Source organism: Trachemys scripta, chromosome 6 (genome assembly GCF_013100865.1).
Source record: "Trachemys scripta elegans isolate TJP31775 chromosome 6, CAS_Tse_1.0, whole genome shotgun sequence".
In the NCBI taxonomy this organism is placed as follows: Eukaryota; Metazoa; Chordata; order Testudines; family Emydidae; genus Trachemys; species Trachemys scripta.
The window spans coordinates 43,911,268-43,933,105 of NC_048303.1; the positions used below are offsets into that span (position 1 = coordinate 43,911,268).

General features: G+C 39.5%; 1 protein-coding gene across 3 annotated transcripts in view; it reads right to left on the minus strand.

The window, feature by feature from the left end:
• Positions 1-5,681: 5,681 nt before the first annotated feature.
• POLK (DNA polymerase kappa) overlaps positions 5,682-21,838 on the minus strand; it is a 59,275-nt gene continuing 43,118 nt past the window's right edge. For all 3 annotated transcript variants that reach the window (XM_034773930.1, XM_034773931.1, XM_034773932.1), the window contains 8 exons: positions 21,276-21,400; positions 20,902-21,068; positions 17,639-17,671; positions 12,031-12,127; positions 10,489-10,660; positions 7,942-8,895; positions 7,008-7,059; positions 5,682-6,848 (listed from right to left, as the gene is read on the minus strand). In XM_034773930.1, coding sequence (XP_034629821.1) covers positions 6,764-6,848; positions 7,008-7,059; positions 7,942-8,895; positions 10,489-10,660; positions 12,031-12,127; positions 17,639-17,671; positions 20,902-21,068; positions 21,276-21,400 — 1,685 coding nt within the window. In that variant the 3' untranslated portion in view covers positions 5,682-6,763. The remainder of the gene's footprint in view (positions 6,849-7,007; positions 7,060-7,941; positions 8,896-10,488; positions 10,661-12,030; positions 12,128-17,638; positions 17,672-20,901; positions 21,069-21,275; positions 21,401-21,838) is intronic.

Sequence of the window (21,838 nt, forward strand, 5' to 3'; positions counted from 1 at the left end):
CATACACTTTTATCTGGACCTCCACATATTAGCCTCTTTTCATACATTTAGATTGCAAACTGGAGCCAGCACAGACTTTTACTGTACAGCTACAGGAATACAAATAATAATGTACATTCAATGTCTAATACAATGGGTCCTGAGGGTATGTCTACACTGCAATAAAACACCGACAGCTGGCCCACGTTGGCTGACTCAGGCTCACAAGGCAGTAAAATTGCAGTGTAGCTATTCCACCTGGGCTCCAGCCTGAGCAGCAACACACTGCAATTTTATAGTCCCACCATCTGAGTACGCTGATCTGGGCCAGCCACAAATATTTTATTGCACTGAAGACATACCTTAAGTGCTACCACAGTACAAATAAGTAGTAACTGTGTGTGAAAATACCGGCTTTGCACATGTAAATTGCTATGCTTCTACCAAGTCAAGACGTGGCAGTACCACCAAACTAGGTCTACTCCCCACTCCTACTTTGATTTACTTTAGCCACTCTTCCTATATTATTCTAGAGGTGAATACCCTTTTGTTATAGAATATAGAAATTTTCTTTTAATGTGACCTTTTAAAAACATGAATATAGCATTCTGTAAAATTAATATTGTTAACTTGATATTGGAAAAACTACCTCAAGCTGTGCAAAAATATAATTAATCTATTTTGTGTGGTTGAAGGCACTTACGATTAAATATTTTTGCCTCTGGCTATTGAATTAAGTGCTAACATTTCAAAAGCTTAATTGTCTTTTTATTTAAAAAAATATTAACAGGAATTTACATAGCATGTTTCATCTCGGATTCTCACAGTGGTTTACAAATTAAGTAGAGTGGGGTATAGAATCCACAAGTCTTAACTACTAGTCTCATGTTCTAATCACTATGCAGTGCACGATTTTACATTTTTTTTTCCAGTCAGCTGGCTTAAATCTTTCCAATACAGTCATGCTGAAGTGCATACATAATCTTTAAATACGATAAACCTAGACCTAATTATAAGAGGCAACAGCATCAACATACACGTCAGAGATAATAAAAAAATGAATCAGTGTGAAAGTAAACATGTAAAGAGCAGAATGCATGGCTTACCATCTCACAGCTGAATCACAGAAATTCTGCTTTCAGTTGCTTAACATTCCTATGAGTCAGGTGTTCCAGAATAATTTCTTTTGAGTAGGAGACTTGTCTTTGTATTGTACCTGGCACTGGTAAGTTAATATAGTTCCTAGTATTCCTTTTCCACAGTAAAACCCAAAGAAGAGTAACTACTTAAACAATAAGGTTTACCTTGTGAAATTGGCACCACTGAGGGTAGGGATTTGCAGCTTCATAAAGAACCAGGGGTAGAGTTGAGTATAGAATCCAGGAGTGCTGGCTACTAGTCCAAGGTTCTAATCAGTACCTACAGCACCAGTTTACAATTCCTCTCTGTCATCTGAATTAATGATTCCATTACAGCCATGTCATAAGTGCTCAAACTTTGATGATGATAAAACTAGAGCACTAAATGAGGTGAACTCGTCATGGAATTCACTAGGCTGGTGACCATTTCAGAAGGCTTCAGCATCTTCCAGAAGACTGAGTGAGTAGCTGCCAACAGTACCAGGGCAAAAGGGTAACTATAAATCTCCCTCATTCTGTGCCCCTAGACTGGAGCCAGGACTTTGCAGCTCATAGCCCCAGAAGCCCCTTCTCTCTCAGAAGCACCGAGGTCTATCTATGAGAATGTTGCAGGAGCACAGATTATTAAATTTTGATAGGGAAATAAAAACATTTAAGTGTACATGATTCAGAACCATCAAATCATGCACACACTATTAGCCTGTGTAACGACAGGGCCTTCGTGGGTAAGAACCTCACTTCTTCAGATGCAAGAAGTGAGGTTCTTACCCACGAAAGCTTATGCTCCCAATACTTCTGTTAGTCTCAAAGGTGCCACAGGACCCTCTGTCGCTTTTTACAGATTCAGACTAACACGGCTACCCCTCTGATATTTGACAGGGCCTTGTTATCCTGGTTATTGGTATCCTTCTCTTCCTCCTCACCCCGTCTCCTATTATTTGTTATGCCCATTTGTTGTGTCTTGTCTTTAATCAGAGTACAAGTTCCTTGGAGCAGGACAAATCTCAACAAAGGTGTTTAAACAGAATTTAGCACAAAGGAGCATGATCCGAACTGGTACTGCAGTAATATAAATAGTGATGTGAAGTGGGGGCATGGCTGCGAGATCCCTCAGAACACAAGCATGCAAGAGGAAATCTGTTCCCAGCCCCAAGGCATCTTTATTGAGCCCCCTCTGGGCTGCTCCCCAGACCTCTCCCCTGGCAGCATGACTCTTGACAGACATCCCCTACATTTGCCTCCTTTGGGATAGAAGACAGAGAGAAGGATTTCAGTTGATTTGTAAATACAGCAATAATTTCAATGTATGAGTCTGCCAGTAGTTCAGGAGTGGAACTGCTGCCCAGACTCAGCCCCTGCTGTCCACACCTTTGGAGCTACCATCAATTAGAGTGGCTTTTGGAACTGGGGAAAAAAGCAAAACAGTGGTTGGAATATCACCCTATCATCCCAATTTCTGAAGAATCAATTGCTTTCCAAATCTCCAATCCTATCAGGTATGTGGGTGGGTGCGGAAGGAAGGTGACTGACTGGACCCCTAGCATATTCAGGAATCCAACTACAGCAGAACCCTGTTTATTCGATCGAATTGGGATCTGGGCCAGATCGGATAGTCAAATTTGGATAAACTGGAGAATGGGAAAATGCAAGGCTGCAGTGCCATCTAGTGGCCACAGGAGAGATCACCTGCTTCTGGATCTGTGCACGCTGGTTGTTCGGTTAATACAGAGAGCCAGATAACGGAGGGTCAGATAAAAGGGATTCTATTGTAATGGACTCTGGACAATTAAAAGAAACTACACAAAATTAGTCATAGTATTATCAAATGATGGTGAGATATTCTGTAGGTAAGATTAGGATGATACTTCAGAACTTGGAAGTAAAAAGCAAATGACAAACTTACTGTAGATAGATATGTGTTAAATTGACTCAATGCTGTTATAATGCTATTACACTCAACTGCATTATTTGGTTCTGTTAATTTACATGATAATTGAAACCTGCTTTGTGCTTCAGAGGACCTCCCCTTATGTTTGTGCTAGCCAACTAAGTATATGCTTCCCCCAACAAATTCCCTTCAAACCATCAGTGTTCGGCTTGTTGCTTTTTTGTTTCTCTTCTTCATAAGTAGCAGTGCAAAATATAAACTCTTCATGCCTTTCACAGGGAGGGCTATGAAATATTCACCCTTCACTCAGTCACTTGCAACTAAAAGAAAAGTAAATTCAAGAAGAAGAAATGTTTTTTATCATTTTAAATTAAAAGAAAGAAACTCATTGTACAAAAGCTGAGTGAAAGAGGCACAGAACTAAAAGTAAGGCATATTGAGAATGGAGAGCAGTTCAAGATTTCCATTCTACACCAGATTAACCCTCTCCAAGCCTTTCCTTTTACAAGGATATTTGGTGGTATCAACACAAGGGGACAATGTGGTACAGATGAAATTACTATAAGGTGGGTACACAACTGGTTGAAAGACTGTACTCAGAGTAGTTACCAATGGTGCACTGTTAAACTGTGATGGTGTATCTAGTGGGGTCTCTCAGAGGTCATTTCTGGGCAATATTTTCGTCAATTACTTGGAAAATGGAGTGGAGAGCATGCTGATAAAATTTGTGGATGACACCAGGCTGGGAAGAATTGCAAGCACTGTGGAGGATGAGATTAGAATTCAAAATTACCTTGACAAATTAGAGAACAGAGCTGAAATCAACAAGATGAAATTGGATAAAGACAAGTGCAAATTACTTCACTTAAGAAGAAAATAAAATCATATCCCCAACTGCAAAATGGGGAATAACTGGTTAGGCAGTAGTACTGCTGAAAAGGATCTGGGGGGTATAGTGGATCACAGATTGAATATGAGACAACAATGTGATACAGCTCCAAAAAGGGTTAATATTCTGGAGTATATTAGCAGGAGTGTTAACTGTCCCACTCTACTCAGCAGTGGTGAGGCCTCAGGTGTAGTACTGTGTTCAGTTCTGGGAGCCACACTTTAAGAAAGATGTGGTGATACTACAGAAAGTCCAGAGAGCAACAAAAATGATAAAAGGTTTAGAAAACTCAAGGAAAGGGTAAAAAAATGGGGCATGTTTAGTCCTGAGAAAAGAAAACTAAGGGAAGACCTGACAATAGTCTTCAAATATGCTAAGGGCTGTTGTAAAGAGGATGGTGATCATTAGTTCTCCATGTTCACTGAGGAAAGGACAAGAAGTAATGGGCTCAATCTGTAGCAAGGGAGATTTAGGTTAGCTGTCAGGGTAGCTATGCTCTGGAACAGGCTTCCAAGGGAGGATGTGGAATCCCCATCATTGGAGGTTTTTAAGAACAGGCTGGACAAACATCTGTCAGGGAAGGGGTATTCTTGGTCTTACCTTAGCACAGAGGCTGGACTTGATGACCTCTCAATATCCCTTCCAGCCCTACATTTCTATGATCTCTACCATCGCTTAGACCCATGAAAGCTAACTTGTCTAAAAAGGGCTTCCTGGATGTTAACAAGAGCAAATCTCAGGTCAAGATTTTCAGTCACTACCTGTATATCAGGAATATTTAATTTAAAACCAACGAGTTCAATACTTAGCTATACATAGAAATCTCTGTGTGTATTATTTATAAAAGAGAGAGATTAGAAGTGGAAAAATGAAATTTATCACTTCTTCACATTGTCACCACACTGAATTTTTCAAAAAGATGTGCATCTGTAAGATGCTACAATTTTGCAAATTCCATTAAAAAAAAAAAAGTGACTGTGCCTTCTCTAACAAACACATAGCAAATTGTGTGTGTATAAATTAAAAATCCTAAACAAAAATACTCTCCTGCACATAATTCTCTTTCTGGGGAAAGGACAAGAAAACAAACATGACAGATGTTTGTCACATTGCTTATTGCTCTATTATAATACATGAACCTAATAAAAATAAAATGGAAAATATGTTCTTTTTCAGACTATATATTCAGCAATATATTATGTGTATGAAAAGCATTAAACAATCAAGCCAAGTTTCTCCTTTAAATATATAATCTCTTTTCTAAAGGCAGTTACATTTTATACTTGTACCAAAGAATAACTCACCAAGTTTTTAGGTGTGAAGGAAACACTAATTTTGCACTAGTATTTTATTCTATCTATAGAAATAATGCTTACAAAATGCTTCTCTGTCAACTGTAACAACACTTTTGTATGGATGATGAAATAACTGCCAGTGCCAAAACAAACTTATTTCATCTGTTCAAATAATTGTGGTTGTCTCCTTCTCCTTTAACAACATGCTGCACATGTAAAACTTATTTCTATAAGCTATTCTCAGAAAAACAAAAATACACTTCACAAAACCAGAGCAGCTGTATTTTTTTTAAAAGGAAAAAAGTCCTCACATAGCTAATGTTCACCAATGCATTATTTGTGGTGGACATTTTCTTTTGAGATGCCATTTTACTTCATATTTTAATGACTTTTAAAAAAAATAAACTCTAAGAATTTTCTCATTATTACAAAATGACATGCTTGAAAAAATATTACGTTATAGGCATATTTGATTATAAATTGACACTAAATATTTAAACAATTTAATTTTTGGGAAGTTAAGAATGTAAATAGAGTATTTTAAATAAATAAGTGTACTTTACAGCTTTTCCCCCTTACATATATTCATAAAAACATGGTTTATAACAAACTACAAAAATAATTTTTCATAAACTACATCTCTTCAAAGAGAAAAAATATGTGAGCAAAAGAAGGAGGGTTATTTCCTGTCTTAATATATTCAGGACTATCATTTCAATGTCATACACATTTGCACATCAGTCACACTACCATTATACTAGTTTATCCTTAACTTTTCTTAAAGTGAATTTAGTGCTTTTGAAAGTGCTGGTTTGACAAATGCATAGGAATCTGAAGCTCGCTCTATCTCCATAGAACCAGTGAGGCACAGCCTGTATATGCCATACCTATTCTGGGGGTCTCTCACACTCCATGCTCATTTAAGGGGTTGATCCTGCAAAGTGTTTGTAGTCTGTGGGTGTTGAGGTCACTCAACATACCACAAGCGTGCAGGCACTTGTCAGGACTGAACCCTACAAACCTGGCCCATCAGTTCCTACAGAAGTCAGTGGCAAGCTTTCCACTGACTTCAATGAGAGTTGGATTTGGGGCCCAATCCTACAGAGAATATCAACATGGACATAAATGAGTACCAATTGTATTGTGCTGTGGATATCTGGCCACTAGAAACTGAATTCAATTCAATCCAATCCATTTTACACTGGCTAACAATCATCACATATTAACTGTCGGTCACTAGCAACCTAAGTTGAATTGCTGGTGACTTCCATACCCTGAGTCTCCACTACGTCAAGATAAAACAAAGCCCACTCTTAGCATGCTCTTTTTTCCACAGATATAATTTAGACAAAAACTATTATGAAAAAATGATTTGAATGGAAAATTAATTCAATGCTCTAGTCCCTGCTAGATCACTTATTTTTTTGTCTCAAATGTTGTACTCCTCCAATGGAGGTTTACAGGGATTCCAACGTGACAAGTATCAGAGTCCAATCCGTCACCCGCACCAAACTAATTTGAATAATAAAACACCGATTATGAAATTCTTCATATATGATAAAGTGTTACACAATCATTTTAAAAATGTTTCAATTGTTTGTTTGGAATTGCTTGGTTTGGCTTTCTTTGATGTTGACTGTGGTGTCATTAGTCCAGGCCTAAAATAAAAAAAGAACACATTAGGAACAAACAAACAAACAAACCCACCAAAAACAAACAAATATTAAACCACCTAAAGTAACTTTTACAACACTGAACAGTTTGCTAGCATGACTTTCAAATACAAGTACATACACACTTGAGGAGATCTATCATACCTTTTTGTTCCTGTTGTGGGATTCATATATTGATGTCCTCTGCCCATGCTTCCTAAAGAACGATTGTGAACATCCAAAATGAATTATTTAAACACACAATAAGCACAGCAGGGAGCTGCATGACTAGCAGAACTTTTAGGAGAAAAGTTCTAGATGAAGAATTTCCTTCCTATTATTTTCTGAAGCAGTTGGATTGAATCTCTTACCAAGCAGCTAACATTTGATCATTTCCTTAGTACTGTCAATTATATTCAAAATAAGTAAAAACAAAAAAGCCCTTTAGCCCAATAACAAATTAAGGAATAAATTTGAATGTGATCACAGATTTCTGTAATAGAAATGTAATGCTGTTGATTTCCAAGATGGCCTACTGAAATTCATGTTTGTTTTACACTGTTTGTCTTTCTGGGAATAAAACTATTAAAAAATCTTCACTAATATGCAGCATTTCTTCTATACCACAACTTGTCTGCATAGCTAGGAAGATCTACACCAGTATTTTAGGAAATCATCTTTGTAAAAACAGTCACATATAGTATAATGCTGCTATTGTAGCTTTATAAATATGCTCGGAAACTCTCTCATGTTGGATCAGAAAGGAAGCACTTTGAACAGTTTCTTAAATACTAGTCGTAGGTCTCTAATCTTGTCCTATTTATCGAGCCAATTCCAAAGTTAACTCTCCATAATCAAAAAGACAAGTACTAAAGCAAGCCAATTAGTGGCAAACTAATACACCAAACTGGTTCATGTCATACAACGGAATTTGATATTTTTCAAATGGAAATAGCCAACCCCTTTAGACACGTCTTCTTAAAATTCAGTAGCTGTACCAGACTCAGAACCCTAAAATGTACAACACATTCCATAAAAACCCTATTGTATATTGGATGGGGCAATTTAAAAAGGTGATATTCTTAACCTAAATACTCACCAACTGACTTTGAATTTTCCGTAATTTGACTCTTAACTGGACAAACTATTTGCTCTGTCAACTCCTGGATAATTCCTTTGTTTAAGCAAACATCCACATGCCTGTTGAACAATGAAAGGTCAGTTGTTTTTTGTTCCACGTTACAAATTGGACAAACCAGAACATTGTCTCTGATGGCTCCAGAGGAGTAGGAAGGCTGAGTTTCTTGTGTACATTCAGACTTTTCAAAGCGTTCTGCATTTTCCAATGAAATGATTTTGGAAGAAAAATTCTGTTCTAAGTACATGTTGCTAGCCGTTTCACTAAGCAGACTATGCTCTCTTTCCTTGCTAGTGTTAGCTGCTACTTTAGGGAATGCTTCTGTGCTACTGCTAGTAGAGTTGTCAGCTACTTGTGTTGATTGTGCTGTAGCCACTGATTTGTTCATTTTATTTTTTTGACACATTTCAAATGTTTTCTTTTTACTGTCCAGAGAAAAATGATGTGCATTCTCCCATGAATTCTCACTCGTTGATATTTCTGCATTATCTTTTACCAATGTCCCATTGAGGCACTTGTCAATATGTCTGTTAAGTGCCTCTAAATCGCTGTCTCTTTGCTCCTCAAAGCAAACAGGGCAAGTGAGGCTACGACAGTCATTCAAATTCGCTGAGCCTATGGCGTTATTTGTTTCGTCCACAGGATTTACTGATGACTTTATATCATGTGAGTTCTGCTTGTTTGCAGGTTTGTTTATAAGAAGTTCCTGGTTGCTTTGTTGCCTTGCAGCTCGCTTTTTATCAAAAAAACTCTCTCTGTGAGATGTTTCTGAAGCTTTGGTAAAATGTTCATGGCTGGATTTCCCTGGCTGAAGCAGAGAAGCATTTGCTTGCTTTCCTGGCTTTAAGAAATTGATAATGCTCCTCTGTTGGTATTTCTTTTCTTCTTCATTTAGAAACCCTGATACTCGTATGCCTGAATATGACAAATGAGACAGATAAAAATGTAATTGTAACTGATAAATAAAACTAAAACTTTATGAATACTAATGGACATTAAAAAGATGCAAAGCCACTCAATATAAATAGGTATCTTATAACAGAAACTGTATTATGAACGTGTGTTAGCAGCTGATCACAAAGCAATTACAGTTTTACTACCAGTCCTGAAGATTTGCCAGCTACTTCAATTTTACTGGGAATTTCAGTGCCCTTAAAACACCACATAGCAACATCATGTGATGCCATAAACATCATGTAGTCATGTGGAAAGTTAAATTCTAAAGTTGTTCATTTCTGGATGCCAGTAATTAATAATCATGTTTATTGCAGCAGAACGAGGCCCTATTGCGCTAGGGACTGTACAAACAGTAGCAGACAGTCCCTGCCTCCAAGAGCTTACAATCTAGATAGACAAGACAAACACAGTGAAGAGGCTTAACACAGAAGCAGAGTGATCAATGTGATGACAGAAGATGTCATGTTAGTTCCACAGCTTTTGGTGGGGTTGGGGGGAATGGATTTAGTTAGGAGGGGGATAAGCTAAATGGGAAGGGAAGGAGGTTAAGGGGGCCAGGGGAGAACTGAGTAAGAGGGGTAGGTGTGGAGTGAAGCTGAGGTGAAGAGACTGCGACTGAGAGGATGTGCTGGAGCAAAGAGCAGACCAATCAGCAAAGGGCAGAGCAAGTCCAGTCAAAACTGTAGAAAGGTCTCTGAATGTTCAGAGGTCCCTGCTTCGGCTTCTGCTCCTAGAGGCTGAAGTCTCTTGCTGGCTCCTCTCTACAATTCTTCCCAAAGATCACGTGGTGTGGGAGGAGAGAACGGATGGCAGCGCATGGATCCCAGTTGTCTCAGAATGAGTGTGGAGTGTCCCCTTCAAAAATTTGGGTCTAGCTGGGGAGCAGCATGGCCCCAATTGGGCCCTATTTTACCCTGATTTGTCCGCTTCTGTTCCTACTGGCTGGAGTCTCTGGCATGAAATTTTCCATTAAAATATTTATTCTTTGAACTTTTTCTTAAAACTGGGATATTACTTTTTTTAAAAGGAATAGTGAACTATTTACACTTAGAATAAAAAAAACAATATTCACTTCAGCAAGAAATCTTAACTTCAGACAAAATATAGCACCACCAAGTTATAACACTATCATTAAGGTAATTCCTCTGTCAAAAATAATAGAGCCATATACTCAACTCTTCCCTGCTGCCGTGCAAAGGAGACTTAAAACTGCTTTAAGGAGGCAAAGCTGAGGATTCCATGTCACAGGATGGCACCCCAACATTGGCATAAGGGTGTTCCAGGACAGGCAGGGGTTGGGGAGGAGGCGGCAATCTCAGCTGGTGGAGCAACTCCCTGGGAGCCACGATCCACCAGGACAAGTTAGAGCAACACTGAAACTGGTCTAATTTGCACCAGGGGCTTTGTCCCCAGCAGGTCTCAAGATTACTGGGGGGGGGGGGAGGGTAAATCCAACTATGCTACCTGTTCCCAGGAGTGCAGCATGCCTGATCTGGGGAACTTGGGGATCTTGCCCTAAAAAGGAAAACAAAAAAGTTATAAATATTTTACCCATAAGTCTTAGCCGCAAAGGGTGAGGGGCAACACCGTCAATTTCTGTCCTTAGCATATCTTTAGCAACAGCAAATATTTCTTCTTCACTAGAAACAGCAGCGAGCACTGTGGAAGCTCTTGTTTTTACTTCAAAATTCACATTCTTCAGTTTCAGGGTAACGGTTTTACCCTAGAAAACAAATAAAACACTTAACATACATGGTATGGAAGAATTTTTACAGTGATTTATTCTGTAAATAGGCCATTTTTTCACCTAGCTGAACTCCACTTCAGTGTCTAAACAATGACTTTAAAGCAGGGGGCTAGATTCACTGCTGCATCCAACTTATGCTGAACACAGCATGAATGGTGGGCTATAATGGAGCCTGTTATCATAAGATTTTCTGCCTGGCTATAGCCTGCTGCCAGAGCAGAGTAGCTGGGGGCTGCTCTAACCTGCACCAGCTGGCTATCTGTATCTGTCAGATGCATATTGCTAATGTACTCTGGCCACTTCCCCAGTCTCTACCCACCTCCCATGCATCTCCTGGACTGGGAGTTGCGGGGCAGCTGCCAGCTATGTCAAGTCTACATCTACTAGGAACTCTTGTGTGCTTCAGGAATGCCCAGTTAAGGATCTCCAACGTCTCTGCTCCCTTTATATCACTTGAGTGTGCAAAGGGAGCAAAACAGGGCAGAAAATCTGCTCTAATATTTGTACAGGCAAGTGTGCACATGCAATTCAATACGTGCACCGTAAATCCCAATCACCTGAAAATGTGTTTGTAAAGTGATAAGCTAAAAGTCGTTACCATATCTCTCTTCCAACTCAGAGTTTGGGTAACTCTTTCAAAAGCACTTAAAGACTTAGGAGCACTGCAAACAATGGGATATAGGCCAAGTCACTTCAGAGCTTTAGACAAGTTTACCCTTTGTTATTTGTCAATACAGAGGCTTTTTCTCCATGCTGTCATCCCATATCCTTGTATCACAACAACCTTCCGTGGCTGAAGAGGACTGATTGGTACCTTTAGGAATCTTTGAATGCTACTCTTTGCTTTACCAATAAAGATCTCTGTTGAATAATGTGCGGGTTCCTCCCAAAAAATAAGTAAAAATTCAGTGTATACAGTATATTATGCTCAGTAAAGCTATAGGATCTGTATATTTACTAATAATAAGACAAGGAGGAATACATCGCTTTACAGTTTACAAGCTTGGCCACAGTAAGGCTCAAAGCAATCCATTTTTTATGCAGCTCGACTACTCCTTCTGTTAATGAACACAGCTTTTAGAACAACATGTACGATATGCTAAATAACTTGGTGGATTGGTTTCATTTCTTAAAGGATCTCACAAGATAGCCCCCTGAAGCTAAATGCAATTTCGGTCTAAATTATTCTAATCATCAATGAACAAAATAACAGAATCCCTTGAAGCCAGAAGGTAGGGCATGATAATGCAGAAAGCATTACTGCTAACAGAGGGCACTGCGGACTTGGGACCTGACAGTACAAAGATGTTGATTTTTTTTAACTAAGAAAAGAATGATTTAAATACCTTAAGTCCTTCTTTCTGCAGATCCTGAGCAAGATCTCTGCAAAGTTCTTGACACAAGCTGTATTGTTCTTCTGCTGTGTTAATTTCACTGAATGTCCTAAATGAACATAAAGATTAGTCATTTTTTCCCCAATATGCATTTTGGAATTTGAAATGCATCCTTAAGATTTAAAATTTTTCATTAACAGTTTAACAAGAAGAAAGTTTTGTGGGTTTGAGGGGTTTTTTTTGAAGTCAGGATGTATATTTATATTAAATAGAAACATATATGCCAGGGATTGGCAACCTTTGGCCCGCGGCCCGCCAGGGTAAGCACCCTGGCGGGCCGGGCCAGTTTGTTTATCTGCTGCGTCCGCAGGTTTGGCCAAACATGGCTCCCACTGGCTGCAGTTCACCGTCCCAGGCCAATGGGGGCTGCGGGAAGCGGCGCAGGCCGAGGGATGTGCTGGCCATGGCTTCCTGCAGCCCCCATTGGCCTGGAGCGGCAAACCGTGGCCAGTGGGAGCCACGATCAACTGAACCTGTGGACACGGCAGGTAAACAAACTGTCCCAGCCTGCGTGCCGCATGCCAAAGGTTGCCGATCCCTGATATATGCACATTCGATAACTGCACAAAAGAGGTTTGCAAATCCCACCAAACAAAGAAATGGGGCGTTGTAGTCACACTTCTCAGGCAGTGTTTGAAAACATATGAGATCTAGGTTGATAAATCCTTAAATATTTACAAGAGAGAATGCTAATACCAATTGAATTCATAGAGCCAGCCAAAACATTTGTATATAAGCTTCTCTGCATAGCGTTATGTAACATTGGAAGGAAGAGAGGATTAGGAAATTAATCCAAGAGCCAAGTATCAGATGTAAATACTGTAACATGGGTGCTAAGAAACAGATGTTACGGTAATTATGGCTAGAACCAGAGAAGGAAAAACTAGTTTTCTGCCAAAAATTTAATTAAATCTGTCTTTGCTACACCTTTCCAGGGAAAGGGAAACCTTACCTTACCTCAGTGATAATGTGAAAGGAAGGCTGGTCTTGTGATTATAGAGGGAATTGGTCGTGACACTCATGGTTGTCTAACACTTTCAGTTGAAAAGATTCTTTCCGTTGAGAAGCTCTTACACCTCCACTGTTTGCAATAGGCTTTTGCTATTTGGCAGTGAGAAAGCCCTTGTGCTAGAGCTGTGCCTCTTTCTTGTCCAATTTGTGTTCATATTTGGCTGATATATAAATTATTAAAATTGCCATTTCCCTGTTGTAACTTACATTCCTCAGAAAAATGATGGCATACTGCCAAAATAATAACTGAACATGAACATTCTAAAGTTGGGCCTACAATGCTGCTAAAGCAGCACCACACACTGCACTGGGAACAAGTTGCTGCTAGAGCTGTAGCAATGTGAGGGGGATGGGCAAGAAGAATGCTGGGCCCCACCCCACTCTCTTCTCTAACCCAATCAAGCACATGCTCCCAGTAGCCCATCCCTCCCCCAACTTTGGGAGCACCAGGGAGCAGGAGCTAAACTCTCTCTCAGAGAGAAAGAGGGGGCCATGTGAGTTGAATTACCTTGCCTATCCCACTGTGCCCCAGACAGCACATGGCCACATTAGCCCATTCCTCACTCTTTCCACACAGAAAGGAGTCCCCCCACACCTCCTGAGTCTGAGCCAGGCTCTCCACAACTACACAGATCCAGCATGTGGCTGCCAGTAGCCCATCCTCCCCGTGGGATAACCATCTTCTCCTGCTGATAGCAAACATGAGCCTGGTCCCCACTAACCCCCCACTTCGGACTAAGGTACGCAAATTCAGCTACGTTAATAACGTATCTGAATTCGAAGTACCTTAGTCTGAACTTACCGCGGGTCCAGATGCGGCAGGGAGGCTCCCCCGTCGATGCCGCGTACTCCTCTCGCCGAGCTGGAGTACCGGCGTCGACGGCGAGCACTTCCGGGATCGATCCCAGAACATCGATTGCCTGCCGCCGGACCCGGAGGTAAGTGTAGACGTACCCATGGTTAATCCTGTACCTGAAACCGTGTAGAAGTTTCAGTATTCAAACATGGCTGTTGATGCACAACAGGGTGTTTGTAACAGTTGTACAAAATAGATTTTGTTAGTTATTTTCCTTTAAAAAAACAAACCCCAGGAAAACCCCCACAAAAAAACTCCAACCTATGTTTAAACAACTTTACATTGTAAAATTAAACACATGAGAGTTAGGAAATGCCACATTTATAGTAGCTGGTGCAACCTTAAGCTTTCCACCTTGTGTGCATGTATTGTGATACAATCTTTAATTACATGATCGCAAATTATTTTTTCTGCAGGACCCGCCTCATTTAGTGCACAGGTTGAATGCACAAGGGGTGAAAGGTTTCTAGGGAAGGCAAGGAATTGATGGAGAAAAGTAGACAGAAAATCTTGGTGTGGATAAGAGGGGAAGAGGAGAGAATGGAAGAAGGAAAAGATGAGGTCTTGTCAGATTTTGTCAGTTTTCTCTTTGAAAAAATAGTGAGATCCTGAGCAGAAGGTGAATTGGGGGCAGGAAAAGGGAAGGTTTAAGAAAGATGTCAAAAGTTGTGAACACATGGCTGAGATTTCAGATATGAGATTATATCAGGGTGGAAAGTCAAATTGATTTGCTTGGAGACTAGCAGAATTTAAGGAGAAGAGAAGAGAACAAGTCACTGGTCTGGGACTCAGGAGATACCTGGGGAAGCTGCACCATTTACCGTCACGGGCGGTGTGTAACAGCATATCTACACTGGTGCACAATACCCTGGTGAAGCCCAGGCCTAAGACACTTAGAATTTTTGTCAGTATACACAAATACTTTGTGAACTGCTGTTGGACTTCACCAAACCTATAACATACATCTGGAGAAGTTATATCAGCCTCAAGAGAAAAACAAGTTGCAGCTGATGGTATACATTTTATGGGGCAAAAGATAAACATTCCTTTAGAGTATAGTCAGAACAGTTCAGCAGAAAAGTAAATAATTTAGATGATCCACTGGTGCACAAGACCAATCCACATATCTCCATATCTATAAATACACAGAGCTGCTTACACTGATGTTTGTAACATAACTCTCTTAAGTAATGTCAGAAGCCCCACATTTTCTCCCTAGATGACGGCCTAAGAAAAGAAACCTGATGCTTTCTTCTCATTTAAAGCAATCGGGTGGAAAACTGGTAGGAGAAAACTTATGCAGGACCCTGAAGGCAAGGACAGGAAGCTTGACTCTTATGTAGTGAAGTTACTAAACATAAAACTAGCTGTCCCAATATACATAAAATATCAACTAACACTTATAGGATTGTACTATCTGATGTCTTAGCTACTAGTGGTTAGTCTATACCCTATAGGTGTAGGTATTTTCTAGGCAAGGTCTTGGTATAAGTTAAGTAATAAGTAATGAGCTTCAGGGTAGCAGCCGTGTTAGTCTGTATCTTCAAAAAGAACAGGAGTACTTGTGGCACCTTAGAGACTAACAAATTTATTAGAGCATAAGCTTTCGAAGAAGTGGGCTGTAGCCCACGAAAGCTTATGCTCTAATAAATTTGTTAGTCTCTAAGGTGCCACAAGTACTCCTGTTCTTTTTGAAGTAATGAGCTGTGACGTTATTGACATGAACTGGGACCATACAGATCATTGTTGCAACCAAGGTCCTGTAGTGGCACCAAATCTGGTATAAAGGGAGTCAAATAAGGTGACTAAGACAAGGTTATGGTTTGCTGGTTATGATTATGCTATCTGTATGCATGTATCATTTTTGTATTTAAAGTTAGAAGTATTGGCTCTATACTGTCTGTATTTCAAACTTGTGCTATGCTTCTGGGTGACACCCCAGACAATTTGGTGTCAGCACTGCCTAGCCTGCTTGATGGCCCATTAAGGACCATCAGCTATACAACTGACCCATTGAAAGAAGGCAGATACACCTTGCGACTCAGCAAGGTATGCAGGAACATGCCTATGGACAGAACTGTAAGGTTTTTTCTTGCCATGTGCCCGAATGCTTGTCTTTGGAACAAAGAAAGAAAGGCCACATGACAAGAGACTATAAAAGACTGCTGCATTTCCTCCATCTTGTCTTCAATCCTGCTTCTTACCTCTGGAGGGACTTTGCTACAAACAGAAGCTTTGAACAAAGGACTGAATGACCCATCCCAGCTGTGGATGTACTCCAGAGACTTGATTTAAACCTGCAGTTTATTTCATTAGGGCTACAAACCTGAACCAAGAACTTTGCCATTACTGTATGTAATTGATTCCATTTAACCAATTCTAGCTCTCATCTATATATTTCCTTTTATGAATAAACCTTTAGATTCTAAAGGACTGGCAACAACGTGATTTGTGGGTAAGATCTAACTTGTATATGACTTGGGTCTGCGGCTTGGTCCTTTGGGATCGAGGGAACCTTTTTCTTTTACTGGGGTGTTGGTTTTCATAACCATTTGTCCCCATAACGGGTGGCACTGGTGATGACACTGGGAAACGGGAGCGTCTAAGGGAATTGCTTATGTAACTTGTGGTTAGCCAATGGGGTAAAACCGAAGTCCTCTCTGTTTGGATGGTTTGGTTTGCCTTGGTGTGCATAGAAACCCCAACCTTGGGCTGTAACTGCCCTGCTTTAAGCAATTTGTCCTGGATTGGCACTCTCAGTTGGGTCCCACCAGAACCAGCATCGTTACATGAGCCTACAAGGCCTAATAGCTTAGCTAAACAAGACATAAGGTCCAAAAGCCTTAGCATAAGCAGCTAACCAGGAGTAACCCTAGATCATAAGATATCACAAGAAAGAATGCTGTAATGACTGAACTGCTGACAGGTAACCACAAGATGCTAGTTTATACCAGCTTGGGATATTTTAAATTAGGAACATCAGCAGATGTCTGACCACAGGAGTGCCATGGTAACTAACTGACATATATGCTAATAAGCTTGAGGTAAACAGACTAGTAACATATGGAAGAAGGGCACCCCCCAACATTAGTAGGGTGAGAAAATACAAATAAGAAAAAGGGGAGAAATCCCTACTGAATATGCATTAGGCATAGTGGAGTCAGAGTAACACATTATAAAATTGTATCTCAGTTGGTGTGTCTTGGGAGATGTAACTTTTGGGAGATGCCAGGATGATGACTACTGGTAATGATGGTGAGAATGACAACTAACATTTTGGGTTGTTTTGTAAGGGACATTGTGAGTATCTGGTTGCTCAAACGCACATTCTGTATTATCTTTATCTACCTTGCTGGGTTGGAGTGTTTGTGACTTTACAAAATTGTGTTAATAAAACTATTTCAAATTCAAAAGGCTTTTCCTAAGTGTGTGTGTTGCAACTGTGCACATTGGGGTTTTCAACTGAACAGTAATTCTAATACTACGGGGCTTGATCTTGGGACAAGAACCTACCAAGCCTCAGAATGTTAATGGGAAATTAGTAAGTAATCAATATAAATAATATACAATCAGTAGATCAGGCAACAAGTCAAATAAATGTGATGACTCAACTACATTATTTTACATTGATTGGTTTTATTAAGTTAGTGATTAATGGCATTGTTTTTTAGATACTAACATTACCATACATACCTTTCAGTGCTCATACTTTTTCTTTCTCCATACCTTTAAAAAAGAAAAATGTTTTTATGAACGTCAGTCATTTTCACAGAGAATTTTTATTTTTTTAATAACCCCTTCATAGTTAACTGAGAAGATTTCAGTATATTTTCCATGGGATTTGAATGTTAACATTTCTGAGAACCTTGCATAAATCAACATTGTGTATATTACAGATGAAGTAAGAAACTGTAGATCAGTAATGGCTTTTAATACAATTAACCATTTGCACTATGAGTCAGCCATACCCATTAATGACCAGAAGGGCTTTGAGACTTTAAAAACAAATTAATATATTACATACAATTCTTCCACTTTCTTGGCTCACTATCTCTCGCAAAGTGCTTCTACTAAAATCATGATTATACCAGTCTTATTTTTATTTTTAAAAAAGAGGAAAATCCTTTTTCCAGTTGAATCAGACTTTCATCCTTTTAAAAAGTGAGCTGTAAAGGATTTTTTTTTAAAATGGGGCTTGTGTGCCTTTTGTCACTTTTTATGAGATATAGTATAAACCAATGTGTCTTCAGGCTTTTTTTTTTTTTTAATTATTTTTGACTTGTTTTTGCCTGGATCAAGAATATCTAGTTTGTTCTCCCAAAAAAAACAAAAAACAAAAAAAAAAACCAAAAAATTTAGGGACAATCATCTGGGAGGTCTCAGGGATATTTACCATATACTCAAACATCTTTTGAAGGAGCAAGGGTTGAAACTTTAACAAAGGCTTGCTTTCTCCAAAATGTTCATCACTGAAGTTAAAATAGGTATTAACAAGATTAAAGAAAAAACAAAGCTTTAAAACAGTCTGACAAAAAATCTCTTGCCTTTCTGATGACTTAATGTTTTTGTTCTTGGTTCTTATAAATATCCCTATTGTTTTAAGTTTTCACAGTCATTATGAAGTACTCAAGACCAAACAGGACTTTGATTTCTAATGTAAATAAAACCAAGCAGATTATTTTTGTAATTAAAAACAAAAACTTTCAAGCTTTCTTTATCCATCATACAGAAAAACTGGACAAGCCATGTTATCCTTCACAAGTCACCTTTAAAGATATAAATTTACTATGTACTTCAGAAAAAAATACTAAATTTTGTGGTAGTATATATTGATCTAAGCTTTTGTGGTGTGAAGACTTTTTTATTTTTATTTTTTTTAAATAAATGATAGCTTACATCTATACTGTGCTTTTCAAACCTAAAGGGTCCCCAAACTGTTTTTCAAAATGTGTGCTGTTAAACAGCTGTTTTTCTTTTGACTACTTATGAGATTATTTTGCAGTCTTAAAGGAAGGATTTCTCATTCTGCTAATACCAGAGAAGCAATGGTAAGAACAAGAGGTAATATTTTCAAAAGTGCTTAAGAGCCTTTGGAGCCTAAGTCCCAGTGACTTTCAGTGAGATTTAACCTAAGTGCCAAAGCACTTCTGAAAATGATCTTAGGCTCCAAATTCTGCACTGCAAAAAGAAAAAGAAAAAAATATCCCCCCCACCCCCCGACAGCAATGAGTCTTAGAGCCCAGGTCAACTGACTCAGGCTAGTGGGGCTTGCACTACAAGCCAAAAATAGCAATGCAGATGTTCCTGCTTGATCTGGAGCCTGGACTTTGAAACCCAGCAGGAGAGGACGGTTTCAGAGTCTGGGCTCCAGCCCAAGAGGGAATTTCTACACTGCTATTTTTAACCTTGTAGCGTGAGCCCCATGAGCCTGAGACTTGTTGTCACAGGCTTACCCCCCTTTCACTCCCTCCCACCCCACACTTTCAGTGTAGACATACCCTCACTCAGGTGCTTTTGAAAATGTTACCCAAAAGCAACAGCATGACAGAATTAAATAGAAAGGATTTCAGAATCTTTAACTAGGGCTCTTGCTTACTAAACATGAGCAGCATGGCAAAATGTTCAGTTGTGGATTTAGAGTGATGGGAGGATGTGTATTTGCGGGAGGGTGATAGTTTTTTGAGCAGATATTGGCCCCTTTTTTTCTCCATTAGGAGCCTATAAGGGCAGCATTTAGATACCACGATGACAGGAGCTTCAAAAATACCATGGATTAGATTAGATATGAAGAATGAAACATGAATGTTGGGTTCTACCTCAACAAATTCAGAGTCAATCATACTATCAATTTAAAAAAATTATATCTAAACACGGTAGGAGACATAGAAACTAGGGACAGATCCTCAACTGATGTAGTCAATTGAAGTCAATGGAGCTGTGATAATTTACACCAGCTGAAGATTTGACACTATGTGTTTGTTTTAAGATCATATAGGAATAATTACGAATAGCAAAGGTGTATTAACTACATGGAAGAAATACTTGTGAACTTCTATGATAAGGCTAAATAAGTATAATAAAATAAACCCTGTTTAGGTTAGTTATACGTATGACATATCTCATAATCTATTTTAGTATTGATAAGGTTATTCTAAACCAGTGGCTCAGGGCCCCCCGGGGGGGGGGGGAAGGGGGCTGTGAGCAGGTTTCAGGGGGTCCGCCAAGCAGGGCCAGCATTAGACTTGCTGGGGCCCAGGTCAGAAAGCTGAAACCCCACCGCATGGGGCTGAAGCCCGAGGCCTTGAGCCCCACCAGCGGGGGATGAAGCTAAAGCCTGAGCAGCTTAGCTTCACAGGAGCCCCTGTGGCGTAAGGCCCCAGGCAATTGGCCTGCTTCCTACTCCCAAATGCCGGCCCTGGCTTTTATATGCAGAAAATCAGTTGTTGTGCCACAGGTGGGCCGTGGAGTTTTTATAGCGTGTTGTGGGAGGCCTCAGAAAGAAAAAGGTTGAGAACCCCCGTTCTAAACAACACGTGCTCGCCATACAGCTGTCTAAAACTGGGCGCTATTCATTTCTTGGTGTGCATGTATGTATGGCCAGAGCTTTGTTTGGCAGACCATTTAGATTCATAAACCAGACAGGGATTTTGGTTCTATAAGCTCTCTACCTATTCTGTGTACTCCAAAGGATCATACATTAACAAATCCTTCACTTTTTAAAAAATGGTTGCTTTGTAAATTAACATTTGGTACAGCAATAAAGCAGGTGTTAAGATATTACTAACAGTCACAATTTTTATATATGATACTATCCAAACTTATCTGACAGATATTTTTAATGTCAAACCCAGCAAATCTATCTTATAACATTCATAATGTATAAGATGTGTAACGCACTTGGGGAAATATTTAACAAAACGTAAAGTTCACACAGTAAAACATATACTGAGACATACTTTTCCAAATCTGTTGAACCCAAACCAAGTGAGACATCCAAGAAATTATGCCAAGATGTTTCTGAAAAAAGAAGAGAAAGCAGTGCCCTCTGCTGGTACAGTTCAGTGCAGGTCAGAATTCCAAGAGCTTTTAACATTTTCTCTGTTACTTTTCCTATACCAGGCACCTGAAGAACAAGAATTAATGTGTCTCAATGAAGTTGGAATTTTTGAAATCTTTGGATAAATGCTTAAATGTTTAACATTTAGTACAATTCTAGAACTAGGTTGGCACTGAAGAAATGAAATTATCTTTAAGTAAATTATCTGTTTTAGAACACTAGTATTCACATAAGAAGGACATGAGTGTATAGTAAATTTGATAATATTCTCACCTTTCTAATGGGCAAATCTTTGATGAAGTCCATTACAGATTGCCTATCAGGGGAGATTCTGTACTGTCCATTAGGTTTATTCTGATCACTGCACATTTTTGCTAACATCATATTTGGAGCAATTCCTTAGAAACAAACAAAACAAAACAAAGGAAGAAACACAACAGACATTTTAACCATAAGACTCAATCTTCTATTTCAATGTTCCTAGATTTAAAGGTGTAAAATTAATCATCCTATGCGTGGCAATGACCAAAAAAGAACAGAAAGGAGAAGACTGATGTAAAACAGAGATTCTCACCCATTTTGGTCATTACAGTCATCTGACACTTTTTGAAAGAATAGGAACATGCAGGGCCGGTGCAACCCATTAGGCGACCTAAGCGGTCACCTAGGGCGCTAACATTTGGGGGGCGGCGACTGTGGCGGCCAGATCTTCGGCCGCCTCAGTCGTCGTCGGTATTTTGGGGGCGGTATTTCGGGGACAGGACCTTCCGCTGCCTGGGCGGCAAAAAAGCTGGTGGTGCTCCTGGGGACATGAGAACTGCTATGTTTCATTTTAG